This window comes from Alexandromys fortis, unplaced genomic scaffold (genome assembly GCF_014885135.2).
Source record: "Alexandromys fortis isolate MF-2015 unplaced genomic scaffold, M_Fortis_MF-2015_v1.1 scaffold_170, whole genome shotgun sequence".
Lineage (NCBI taxonomy): Eukaryota > Metazoa > Chordata > Mammalia > Rodentia > Cricetidae > Alexandromys > Alexandromys fortis.
In genome coordinates, this window is record NW_026068084.1 from 1,565,192 (window position 1) to 1,579,761 (window position 14,570).

The following is a 14,570-nucleotide window of genomic DNA, read 5'->3' on the forward strand; positions in this document are numbered from 1 at the left end:
TTAATAAATAAATAAATAAAGAAAAAAAAAGAAACACTAAAAAAAAAAATCAGTGCCAAATGGATCAAAATCTCAAAAAAAAAAAAAAAACAAACAGATACACTGAACCTGATAGAAGTGGATGATGTGGGATTCCCCTTGCTATGCTCTGAATACTATTTGTTAATAAAGAAACTATCATGCCTATGATAGGGCTAAAGAATAGATGTAGGTGGGGAAAGCTAAGCTGAATGCTGGGAGAAAGAAGGCAGAAGAGAAAGAAACCATGAGGGCCCACTGGAGACCAGAAGTTGGAACTTTAGCCAGTAAGCCACAGCCATATTGCAATACACAGATTAATAGAAATGGGTTAAATTAATATGTAAAAGTTAACCAATAAGAAGCTAAAGCTAATGGGCTAAGCAGTGATTTAATTAATATAGTTTCTGTGTGGTTATTTTGGGGCTGAGCAGCTAGGAACCAACAAGCAGCCTTCTTTCAACAAGTGGAAGTGGGAAATAATCTTGAAATTATTAGCACAGAAGAATTTCTGAATAGAACACTTTTAGCACAGGCACTAAGATAAACAATTAAGTGGAACATGAAACTGAAAATCCTCTGTAGGGCAAAGGACACTGTCGTTCACACAAAGCAGCCATCTACAGAATGGAAAAAGATTTTTACCAACTCTGTATGTGATAGAAGACTAATATCCAAATATATAAAGAGCCCGAGAAACTAGATATCAAAAATCCAATTAAAATGGGGTACAGATCAAAACAAGGAATTCTCCATAGTGGAAACTCAAATGACAGAGAAACAAATAAATGTTCAAAATCCTTAGCATTCAGGGAGACACAAATTAAAACTACTTTAAGATTCCATCTTACACCCGCCAGATGGATAATGCAAGTGTTAGCTCATGCTGCCACAGAGTGGAATAAGGGGGATATGCATCCATTGCTGGCTGTACAAACTATACAACAAGGATGAAAATCAATATGGTAGTTCCTCAGAAAGATGTGAACATATCTACCGCCAGATGCAGCTATACCTAGGTCATAAGCATACACTCAAAAGATGCTTCAACCTACCACAGAGACAGTTACTGAATCATGTTTGCTGCTGCTCTATTTATAATATCTAGAAACGGGAAACAACCTAAACATCCTTCAACAGAAGAACACATATAGAAAATGTGGTACATTTACACAATGGAGTATTACCCAGCCATTAAAAAAAATGATATGAAACTTGTAGGCAAATGGATGAAACTAGAAAATAATCATTGTGAGTGAGTTATTCCAGTCCTGGAAGGACAAATATGATATGTATCTGCTTCTATGTGGTGTTATATCAGGTATTAAATCAATGAGAATCAATCTAATATCCATAGAATCACAGAGGTTAGGTATAGAGTAAGGGACTTGATGGGATAAATAGACCTCCCTAGGAAAGGGGAATAAAATACATACTTATGGATAGGGGGGGCTAAATTAGAAGGATGGGACAGGAAGGAAGATAGAAAAGGGAAGGAGTAGGGGGAGGGACAGCTAAATCTTGGGGCCATTTGAAGGGTCATATTGTAACCTAATATAGTAGAAGTTCTCCAAGGGAGTGTACTGGGAAAAGAAATATTCTTTTTTTTAAATATTTATTTATTATGTATACAATATTCTGTCTGTGAGCATGCCTGCAGGCCAGAAGGCACCAGACCTTATTACAGATGGTTGTGAGCTACCATGTGGTTGCCGGGAATTAAACTCAGGACCTTTGGAAGGGCAGGTAATGCTCTTAACCAGCCTGGAAAGAAATATTCTTAAGGGTAGGCCCAATGCCCAGCAACAGATGGCCAACAGAACTCAATGGCATCTCTGCAGGGTCCTTGTCTCATTATGTCATGTCAGAGATTTTTGATTCATTTTTTAGAACATGTTATTTTTTGTTTTTATTCTCAGAAAATTCGGGATCAACCTACCCCTGGACCCAGCAATACCACTCTTGGGAATATACCCAAGATACCCTATCATACAACAAAAGTATATACTCAACTATGTTCATAGCAGCATTATTTGTAATAGCCAGAACCTGGAAACAACCTAGATGCCCTTCAATGGAAGAATGGATGAAGAAAGTATGGAATATATACATATTAGAGTACTACTCAGCAGTAAAAAACAAAGACTTTTTGAATTTTGCATGCAAATGGACGGAAATAGAAAACACTATCCTGAGTGAGGTAAGCCAGACCCAAAAAAAGAGGAACATGGGATGTACTCATTCATAATTGGTTTCTAGCCATAAATAAAGGACATTGAGCCTATAATTCATGATCCTAGAGAAGCTAAATAAGAAAGTGAACTCAAAGAAAAACATATAAGCATCCTCTTATTTTAATATTTTACTCCATACACACTTTGAGCACATATTGTGGCTTTCAGTTTTGTGTTTTTAACGGGAATCCTGTTTGTGTAAAGAACAGGTCTTCGCACTTATGACTGTTTCCTGTGCCTTTTCCGGGGCTCTTTCCCTTCTGTTTATTTCACCTTATTCCAACATGTTATTTTATTTTGTCCTATTCTGGTTTTGTTTATCATTATCCCTTAGATTCATGATGGTTTTCTAAGGAGATACAGGAAAGCAGTATACCTAGATGGGAGAGGAGGTAGGGGGTGAATCGGGAGGAGTAGAGGGAGAGGAAACTATAATCAGAATATATTGTTTGAAAAGTATCTATTTTCAATAAAATAAAAAATTAGTCAACCCAGGCACCTATGCCTCTTGGCCATTTGTGGTAGGTGTGAGTTCAGATGGGATCATGGGTCTTTTGCTATAGGATGCTCAACATTTTTCTCTACTGGGAATTCGTTTTAAGATAGTGTATTCTAGGAAACAGAAAAATGTTAACACTAATAAATCCATTTAAAGACAAGCTGGAAAGCCTCCACTGATGCCTAAGATGGAGGCAGATTTTGACAGGAACAAGTTGAGTATCATTTTTAATATGTTTAATTCTAAGAATCTAGAAGTGATTTTTTTTTTTTGGCTGAGATTTTGCCTCCTTGACCAAGCGTCACTGGAAGCTGCCTATGATCACAACTCTGTGAACACTGAAGAAAAAGACACATGAGGATATTTCATGGGGAATCCTCCAAAAAGACAGAGGAAGAATCACAGTCAAACACCACAGCAAGGATGCAGGAACACTCTTGGCAATGTAAAATAAGATTGAAGAAACAGCTACCTAGATCTCTCCCCTCCCCACACTACTGATAGTTTTTGTAATTTTCCAGGATGAAGCTAAGAGGTGATGTGCTCACTCTCTCTCCATGTCCATTTGGAATCTGCCTTTAACAAGGACCAGCTATTATCTGTCTACACTTACTGCCCTCCTGTGAGAACATGTACCCCATGGGATCTGAGTCCAGAAGGAAACTATGTGTGGCTTGTATAGCAGCTATTATCTGTCTATCCTTCTGTCCTCCTGTGAGGATATGCACCCCATGGAATCTGAGTTCAGAGATTTCAGAAGGAAGTCATGTGTGGCTCGTCTACCCCAGGCAGCTGCTTACCTTGCATTTACAGCTTGTACAAGGAGATCCAGCCATTGTCCACACGGCACCGCTCAGCCTTGAAACACCAGAGCTGTCCAGGCAAGTTTTTTGGATGTCATAGACAAGATTATCAGCCAGGCAGGGGTCACCGACACAGCGAGGACAACATTCCCCTTCAAAGATGGCTGTGTATTCACAGTTCAGACTAGGACAAGCTAGAGGCCAGCAGTCCGCCTCTCCTTCCTGTGGAGAAAAAGATGTTGTTCAACAGATTCCAATAAAACAAACAAGCAGAGGGTAAAGTAGTTTATAGAGATGACCACTCATTTTTAAGGTCAAACATGATATACAAAGTCGAATATTTCAACAGCTGCATCAGCTGAGAAGCTGGTGTCAGGTTCAGAGCTGAGGTTGAGTGTTCTCACGAGAAACCATCCCATGACTCTGAAGTCTCCAAGTCACAGCATGAATGATGACATCTATACCCATCTTTCCTTCTGGCTGTGGGCACCATGGAGCTGCCTATGACAGCAAAGACTCTCCACACAGACTCACTGCCATCACACGACTTTCTGCCACCTGTGGTTGCTGTGGGAATTCCTTCGGCCAATAACCTTTATGACACCAGCCCACTTGGGTGTAGTCTCTTATGCTATAAATGCAGATGTAAAGTGTGTGTGGGCCTCTTGGCTGCTGGATTCAGTTCCAGTTCCGAGGGCACACAGAGGACTGGGGACTGCTACCCTTTCTGTGAGTTCACCCCCTATTAAATAAACCTTTATTATATTCCATTCTGGGCTAGTGTGGGACTCTCTTATTATAAAGAGCTACATGTGGTAATACTCATTTAATTATCTAGTCAATGTCTTCAGACTCTGGGCTTGTGCAAGTTTTAACTATATCTTCCATGAACAAATCACATCATTGGCACCAGCAATGTCTTGATGAAATATTTATTAAATGTGACCCCCATTATTCTAAAGTAATTTGTATGTTAATGTTCGGGAGCTTCTGTCATTTAAGAACTGTATATCCCAAGGACTGGACATTCAATGGGCTTTTGAAACTCTTTAAATGAAAACTTGATGTGCAAGATGAATGTCAGTAATTCCAGTTACCTGATGACTGGCTTCTCAGAAGAGAAATGTGGTTTTCCAGCCTGGCACTGGAAACAGATCTGTAGTTGTACTGGATGTGTTTGTCCTTGAATGGGAATTTGTAAAATTGGCCATGAACAGAATTAATCTATGTTGCAGTCTTAGGGTTAAGATGGATTGTGGAGGAGACATGCGAAGACTGCTTGCCTATTAACCCGGGGATTTATGGGGACGCAGGGAACAATTTCTCTGGGTGCTAGTTTTCATATAATACCCAGAAAGAGAAAGACTCTCTTCAATAAACATTAAGCGCCAAGCTACGAGTTTCCTTTGAAAGCTGAGCCAGGTGGAATGCTCAGAGATGGAGTACCACAATTCCACAGTCCCCAACATGCCATGTTCCCACGTCTTCCATCCTTGGAAGTCATTGCTGGTGCTGTAATGTGAAATACACCGAATAAATTCTGGAAATTAAGCATTTTTCTTTGAACTTTTTCAAACCCAGGCATATTATTAGTATCCTTATATTAATATTTGAAGTCATTTTCTTTTTTCTCTTTTGACAGATTTTCCAAGGAACAAACCAGTAACAACAGCAGTCACCTTGCTAAGGGTCTGTGTGGCACTGAACCACATGCCTACTGTGTGTTGAGTGTGGTGTCCATCTTTTATATACATTCACTCATCTCCCTAATCATCTTTGAAATTGAGACCCATAAACCTGTGCACACTTAAGGAAAAGAATAGTACCTGAAGGTTCTGCCATGTCCAAAGTGTCCACACCAAACTAGCCCTTGAGACTATTACGAAATTGGATTCTCAGCCTTGTTTACCCAAACTGTTTTGTTTATAATTTTTTATTGAAACCTTTAAAGGTTATATCAAAAGTAATAATAGGTGTGGTTCTGTCTGGACAACAATTGCCTATCAAGCCACTAAAGACTACTTTACATGGATTTTTTTTGCTCTGGACATTTTAAAATATATGAGGACATGTAAATTGGGCTCAGGTTAAATCTGTTCCATGAATACATTTTTCTTACTTTTGAAGCATTTTAAATGCAATGTAAGTATCGACATGGCCCCCTGATTAAGCATAGCCCTACAATGCACTGCATATTGCTGGAAACATTTTCGAACTCCAGCCTCCAAAGCATGTTAGTGAATAACCTTTTCTAGAGCAAATGCACCAGGATCCCCAGGAACTGACATACCAGACACCGACATTGCTGGCAGCTGTGGGTCCAGTTGTCTCCACTTCGATACAGCTTGTGCCCACTTTGATCTAAACATTGGCTCGTGACCCTGGTGTCACACTCTGGGCAGCAGAAAAGGTCAACATTTGGGTTCTGGCAATCACAAGCTGTCCGCCGACAAAATATCTTCCCGTCCTGTTGAGAAGGGAGGTCAAGGAGGTTCTGTGTGTTAGGAAAATGCATGAACAGACCCACTGTGAAAATCAAGTCTTGTAAATACCTCATAGAGCTCACGGAAAACAACTTCCTAGTCTCTGATCTGTCTTAGCCACCTCCCATCTGGTTCAAAGCAAACACAGCCTTTTTTCCCCCCAGGGCTTGCCTACAGAGCCAGCCAAGTTAAAAACAGAGGCATTACTAACTTCATCTAAGAAAAAAAAAATCAATATATTCTTTGAATTTAAAAAAAATGTAAAAATTATGTTTCTATATAAGAATTATAGCCAATCTAAGCAGCTAAACTGAATATGTGATCAAGAATGCATTTCAGACAGAAGGGGAACTACATGGTGGTAATATATGGGGGACGAGCAGGAAGGGGGAAGTAGAACAAGAAGGAAATAAAAGGAAATAAGAGCAAACTGCATGGTCCATGTGTGTGGAAATGTAATGAAAGCATGCCATTGTGTGTTAAGACAATAAGAAAAGTACTCATTTCAGTGGAAAGTCAGGAGACTACACTATCCGAATATATAAGAACACCAGCAAACATGTTGAAGTGTCCTCGCCTCATTTTATACCTGCTCTGATACTTAAGGGATGTGGGAAGAATTAACTGAGGCCCAGAGACAAATACCTTATACAGGTCACACAGTGCAGCAGAATCCCCATGCCTACAACCGAGTTCTAGAGTTTCAAAAGAATTTTCTTCTACAAGGAAATCTTTAGGTTGCTTATTTGAAGAGCATAGGATAAGTTGCCACGTTCCTCCATGAGTGACTCACCAAATTATAGACATGATACAGTTTCAGGATTACTAGCCCTGGGCACTCACAGCTAGAACACCCTGAAGGTGAGTTAAGACTGAGTGCTTGATGCATGCCTACTCTCTGTTAATCAAACTATTATCGTATCTCCATTAACAGAGAAGCGAAAGTGTAAGGCTTGTGGCTACCATTTCATTTATGGTTACAATAATAATTGTTAAAGATTTACTTTTATTAAAAAATAATTATGTGTGATTTTCTATAGAAGCCAGAGTGGTCATTGGATCCCTTGGAGCTGAAGCAACAGGAGCTTGTGAACTACCCTACATGGGTGCTGGGCACTGCACTTGGGTCCTCTGGAAGAACAACTGAGCCATCTCTCATCATCTTCCCATGGTTACTTTTTTGAGTATTTTTTTAAAGATTATTTATTTATTATGTATACAGTGTTCTGTCTGCATGTATGCCTGAAGATCAAAAGAGGGCACCAGATCTCATTACAGATGTTTATGAGCCACCATGTGGTTGCCGGGAATTGAACTCAGGAAGTCTATAAGAGAAGTCAGTGCTCTTAACCTCTGTGACATCTCGCCAACCTTTTTGAGCTTTTCTAAAGCTGAATCTTAGGACTAGAAGATCATCTGAAGGACACAAAGCCCACCTTCACTGTAATAAACAAACCTAAAAGTTATGAAGACTATGCTTGAGGGTATCCATCCTTGGGAATCCCCACTACGGAAGATGTTCAGGGCACATGTCTGTGGTAGTCTTGCTTTGTCTCTGCTGTTCACTTCCTGTTCCTCGAAACCACAGCCCTTGTATTCAGTCTTCAGTTCCTAGAAGCTAATTTGTATGTGTTCACTGAGTTATTCCTTCTGGGAAAAACATCTCTGATTCTTTGACCTGTTCCCATTGTTTGTATCTTTTCACGACACAGCAGCTTTCGTGGCTCCCTCCCTCAAGCTTCGACCAGTGGGCATGGTCTTCACCATCATTGTAAGTCAAAAACTGAACACTTATCTTCTGCCCCAGTTGTATGAAGTATTTACCTTATTATATTTAATATTGATGATCCATGGAACAGAGACTTATGTCTTCATTTCTCAAGTCAGATAACTAAATATCAGTCTTCAGAAACAAGGAGCGCCCTGGGTTTCTATCCCCATGGTTGCGTTTTCACTATGCTTTCTTGAATGCAGCCTACTTTGCTTTCTTGTTTCAGTTATGTGGCATGGTATTGACTGAAATTGAGCTCAATGAAGACCACAACCTCATTAAGCCCTGCCCCATAGCCTGTGGCTGGTTGATTGGGAAGATAATGTGTTTTCTGATGCACACTGCATTTTGTCCTATTAGATCCACCGCACCTCTCCTGTCAGTCACAGCTTTTACCAGATATTATATCTGTCATCTTCCATGGATCATGCAGCTTCACAGTTACTGACATCTACAACAAAATGGACCTGCCCACAAGGTCTTAGTCCATTTCATCCATAAAATGGATGGTAAAGTCAGCAGAAGCTAAAGTGAAAAATCCTTAAAAGCACTACGTTCCTACAGCGTGGAAGGGAAGTGCTGGCTACTTCTGCAATGACGGAAGAGGGTGGAGCGGCCTTCACTCAAATTTTATGTATTGTCTCTGCTATAGAAATGGTAAGAGACCACTGTTCTATAAAGTATCAGGAGATAATATACACACAGACACTTGCATGCATATATACGTTAATTTTATAAAAACACAGAGCTTCTGTACATACATGTGTATAGAGAGAGACTAAGATACGCACACATGCCGGGCGATGGTGGCGCACGCCTTTAATCCCAGCACTCGGGAGGCAGACGCAGACGGATCTCTGTGAGTTCGAGACCAGCCTGGTCTACAGAGCTAGTTCCAGGACAGGCTCCAAAGCCACAGAGAAACCCTGTCTCGAAAAACAAAAACAAAAACAAAACAAAACAAAGATACGCACACATGCAAGAGAGAGGGAGAAAAAATTAAAGAGCGAGAGAATGAAGAAAGAGAGAGATAATGAATCTAAAGGTGAGCATGTGAGCTGAACCAGGTGAACTGATATTTTACACAACTTAGCATTGATCATATAAATTTTCTAGCATTAAGTCCTCAGCTTATTGGCTTATATCTTGATTCCCATCATTTTCACTAAAATAATAGTAGCAATGAATTTTGTATAACCATGCCATATTTCTTTCTTATGTCAGTGCTGGGAATTAAACCTAGGGACAGACACATACCAGGTACGCACTTTCCCACCCAGCTGTATCCCTGAGCCCCATCAACTTAGCTTCTGTAGCAATATATTTCATTTCCCACGAATTGAAGGTCTAAGTCTCAGAAACCACATGGCAAGGCCATGTGGTTTTGATCAGCGCCAATCAAAGCTATAAATTATTTTCACAGATTACTATATTTCTTGCCATGAGGTCTGATCCTACCTACTAGTTGAGAGAATGAATAGGAATAAATGGATAGCCTTCAGGGTGACTGCAGAATACAGCAATTTCACATCTCATCAATTACGAGAAAATGCCAACGAGTCCCCTCTTAGCTTCTGTTAGGTTTCAGAACAATGACAGTGTTCCTATTGGCTTTGAATCACAGAGCAACTGTCAAGAAAAACCTTTTTTTTGGATAATGGAAATGCCAAAGGCGGCTTCATTAATTCAGCTTGAATGAACGGTTATAAAGCTTCCTTAGAGTGCCATCACACTGGACACCAAGTGTGGGTGAGAACAGGGCCCACTGGCAGCAAGCTGTCCTCCTTGCTTGGGTCTGTGCGCTGTTCCCAGTGCCTGACCTCTGTCCAGCTAAGAGGGTAACCCCAGTTCCACTGAGATATCAAAGCTGAATTCCCACCCTCCTGCTCAGAAATTCAGAGTTTCCAAGTCATTTTATAAGGAAAGTTCAACCATGCCACAACTAATAAGAATTAAAATATTTAAATTAATTCTAGATTTTTTTAAAAGCAGGGAAATTCACACTGATAAAAAAACTATTTGAATGTATATATACTGTGTAAAATTCTAGGTCTTAAACTTTAGATGACACATTTTAACTATTAAGTCACTGGAACACCAATCTACTTACCACAGACTGCAAAATTCAAATGCACATCATTGTCTGAAACTTTAAAATTGAGTCGTTGGATTTATGTGGCATTCTTGTATAGTCATTGAATAAAAGTATCAGCTAGCAGCTAGCAAGTTGATGGCCAGGTTTGCACTCAGCAGCTGCCTGATAATGTCTCCTGGAACCCAAGCATCTGAGCCAGTTCCTCAGATCCTGCTGATTTTACACCATAGTGGTGAGGTTGGATATTTGTGACACAATACTCATAGTTTACAAAATTTAAAATTTTTGTTAACTAGGGCTTAATGAAAGTGTCAGCTGATTCCTGACATAAACTATAAAATTAAGAATATTACTATAGACCCACCTATTATCCTTTCTCACAAACTGGTCAGACTAATAGCCAATATTTTTCCAATTCTTGATAATACCACAGTCTACCAACTTTATCTTCTTCAAGCATGAGGGACACAAATATTTCCAGTGTTATATTTACATAAATTATACAAGATATTCATGAAGGGGACATAACATTCCAATGTGGGAAATTAATAATAGAACAGACAGTAGACCCCCAAATAGACCCCAAAACAGACTCTTATGAAATGTCTTTTCTCTAAGATGTATCACTGCAGCAAGAGGAGGTTATAGGATAGGGAAATACGATTTTTTTTTTTTTTTTTTTTTTTTTTTGCTGAATAAGAGTTCCCACAAGATCCCTAAGTGACTCAAGCAGAAGGAAGCTCCTGAGCCACACATGGAAAAACAGCATGTGACCAGTACAGCCAGTGTGCCATAGCCCACTATCTCTAGTAAAAACATCACAACAAGAGAATCAGACCACCAGGCCAGGGAGGCAGAAAGATAGAAGTGATTTGGGGTTCTACATCTGTTCTTAAAATAATCATTCTCACCCCAGGAAAATTTCAACCAATGGAAATTCAATGCAATTGGAGAACAAAACAACAAATGGTTATGCAAAGAAAGAGACCCCAGCAGATCCCGAGTAACCATCTTCAGGATCTAGCTGGGTGAGTGTGCCTGAGGGGAGTTACTCACTGTTCCCAGCCCTCCAGCTCTAACTCAAGTCTCCCATCCCATGTTCCAACCTAGTCTGCCTACTCAGCTTGTGCTGCAGCCAACTTCTAGGCTTTAAAGCAGGAGCCACCTTGCGGGCCCACAAACTACAAGCCTTATCCATGCCACATCAAATCTCTCCCCACAGCCATACCTTGCACTTTCTTATCTAAGGTCTAGCCTGATGAGTTACCCAATCTTTCCTTCATGAAACTTGCCCAATCCCAGATCTACCCCTGCACTCCAGGCTTGGTCTAAGATGCACATCCTGAACACTAGTCCAGTCCCCGATGTCCCCCTGAGTTCATTCCATCTAAACTATATCCGAACTCTAGGCCTAACCTGACCCACACATCTCTCTTCTGCCCAAACCTGTTCTGTTCATATCAGGCACAGAACTAATTAAAGTAGTCCACATGTCTTCCTCTGTAGGGGAAGCCCCAGCCAATCACCTTGCTTGTAGGGTGGGGTCCACTAAAGATATTTTTTACTAATAAATATTGCGTGTGTGCTCCCCCCTTCCCTTCTGCTTTCCTGTTCTCTGCGGGAACTTCGGTTCTGTAAGTCTTTCTCTTATTAAAGCTGAATATTTTATTAAAATTTCTGTCTGCCGTTCATTTACGCTGTTACATTGCTCATTCAAAAATCAAACAATAAGAAAGATCAAAGCTTTACCTCCTTCTACAAGTTTTGTAAAATTGTTTGCCAATAAGAGTTTGTCATGGGAGCTCACAGACTCTGGACCACCAGTTAGGGAGCCTGCATGGGACGTATGACAAATGTGTAGTTTGGTCTGTTTGTGGGGCCTAGCAGTGAGATCAGAACCTGTTCCTGGCATTTGACCTGACTTTTGGGAACCTATTCCCCATAATGGGTTGCCTCACCCAGCCTTGATGCAGAGGCAGGAGCTTGGTCCTAACTCAATGTTAAAGCCTGTAGGAGGCTTACCCCTTTCTGGATGAAGATGAAGGAGGAAGGTTGGATGAAGTGGGAGGTAGATGGGAGGTGAGGGAAAGGAACAGGAGGGGAGGAGGGAAAAGAAACTGTGGTCAGTATGAAAAAATAAATGAAAAATTCAACAAAATTAATTACTTAGAGTACATAGAATTTAAAAGAGCAATAATAAACTTCATCAAAGAATCCAAGGAGTTTAAGGAGACACAAATAAATAGTTCAATGAACCTAAAGAGAATAAACACATAATGTGAATGGAAATGATAAAGACAATCCAGGATTTGAAAACAGAGTTCAAAAAAAAAAAAAAAGATATGGAAACATTGAAAAGGACTCAAGCTTAAACGAAGATGGAATTGAAAAATCAATGATCCAAATAGAAAAGTCAGAGATAAGCCTTATAAGTAGAATGAATCATTTGGAGGATGAAATATCAGGACTCAAGGAAAGGTGAAGATCTAGATGAAATAAGCAAAGAATATAAAAAAAATCCAAACACAGGAAAAGGACATATAGGAAATGTAAGACACCATGAAAAGACCCAACTTTCAAATAATAGAAATAGAATAGGGAGAAATATCCTAAATCAATGCATAGACCAGATCTCCAACGATATCATAGGAGAAAATTCACCCAAACTGTGGAAATATAACCCAAACATGTACAAGAAGCATACAGAATGCCAAATATGCAAGACCAGAAAAAGCATATCACTCTGCATATTATAATTCAAACACTTAAGTATATAGAACAAAGAAAAAAATTGAAAGTTGTAAGAGGAAAGAAAAGTAAATCATGTCATATAAACATCCCAGTTGTCACCGGTCAGCGATTGACAGTCCCCTGGTGCCCCAGAAGCAGTCCAAACTCATGGTCATTTTNATATCGGCTGATTTCTCAACAGAAAATTTGAAAGCTTGGAAGACATGGAGCAATACATACCAAGTCATGAAAGACTATGAGAACAAACCTAGAGTACTATACCTAGCAAAAGTATCCACCATAGATGCAGGATAAAGAAAATCTTTCTACAATAAACAGACTAATAATATTAATGACTGACAAACCTAAAAAACACAGGAAGTAATACTTTGTGCTGAAAAGAGGAATGAAATTGTAGAAACAAATACAAAGCCATAATTATTAAAACACAATACACCACTGAGAACCCAAACAATAGCACAATGACTGTAATCAACACACACTTTTTAATAATAACTTAAATGTTAATGGCCACAATTCTCCAGTCAAAAGACACATTCTAGCTAAATGTATGAGTAAACCACGCCTATCTATTTGTTGAAAACAGGAAACACATGTGCCACCTGGTGGTGGAGTACACCTTTAATCCCAGCATGTGGGAGGCATAGACTTGTAGATCTCAGTGAGTTTGAGGTCAGCCTGGACTACAAAGTGCATTCTAGAACAGCTAGAACTGTTACACAGAGAAATCTTGACTCAAAAAGATTAAAAATAAAATAAGAAACACATGATAGCTTTACAGGTAAGCACTGTGTTAGAGTCAAAGGATAGACAAAAATATTTCAATCAAATAGGACCAGGATGCCAGTAGGCATCACTATCCTAGTATCTGAAAAGACAGAGTTCAAACAAAACTAATTGGAAGGGATAAGGAGGGACACTTCTTTCTAATCAAGGAAACAGTTATTTAAGAAGACATTAATAATCTAAACACACAGACATCCAACTCTGGTACACCAAATTTCACAATTAATGTACTACTGTATTTAAAGACACAGATTGATATTAACCCACTAATATGTGGTGATTTCAATACCCAAGTTATCCACAGACAGGCCATTTGAACATCAGAATTAAATAATATCATGCATTGGATAGGTTTAACATATACTGTTTATTTTAAGCAAATTGTTAAAATTATTGACCAAAATACCAAAGCATATTCATTCTATTCAGCAGAACAGAGAAGCTTCACTAAAATATATCACACCCTGGAACTCAAAGAAATCTTTCTAAGTACAAAAATATAAACATAATTCCATGTATTCTATATGACCATGATGCAATAAAACCTAAATGTTACAGAAAAAAAAATCCTAGTAAGCACACAAGCTCATGAAGATGAAACAATTCATTACTAAATGATGACTGTGTCAAAGAAGAAATCAAGAAAGAGATTACTGAAAAAAATGAAAAGAAAATAGAACACAGCAAAACTTCTGGGATATATTGAATGCAGTCCTCCAATGGAAGCTTACAGTTGTAAATGCCCACATTAAAAATCAGAGAGGGCACAAACAAATGACTTAATGATGTAACTCAAAATTTGAAAAAAAAAAGGAACAATGTAAATCCAAACCCAACACCAGTCACAGAGACCCCCTGTGACTTGTTGGTCAGCATTGTCCAAGAGACTCCCCAAACACTGGAGACTACTGCCATTGCCCTTGGTGGCCTCCTAAGGGTGGAAGGCAGGTTCCTATTGCTGAGCCATGAACTTTTCTCAGCAGGAGGGAGACCATGACTAGTGCTGGGAACTTACCCAGCAACCCGGATTTGTAGAGTAATGAATCTTGAAGGAGAACCCACACCTCCAGCTTTCTGTATAATTCTTAACTGCTTTCTAAACATGTGTCCTTTAAGCTATAGGAAAGTGG

General features: G+C 39.4%; 1 protein-coding gene across 1 annotated transcript in view; it reads right to left on the minus strand.

Annotated features, from left to right (window-relative positions):
• Nell1 (neural EGFL like 1) overlaps positions 1–14,570 on the minus strand; it is an 824,157-nt gene that overhangs the window by 6,936 nt on the left and 802,651 nt on the right. The window contains exons 18-19 of the mRNA XM_050122124.1: positions 5,845–6,021; positions 3,552–3,776 (exon numbers count right to left, since the gene is read on the minus strand). Of these exons, the coding sequence (XP_049978081.1) occupies positions 3,552–3,776; positions 5,845–6,021 (402 nt within the window). The remainder of the gene's footprint in view (positions 1–3,551; positions 3,777–5,844; positions 6,022–14,570) is intronic.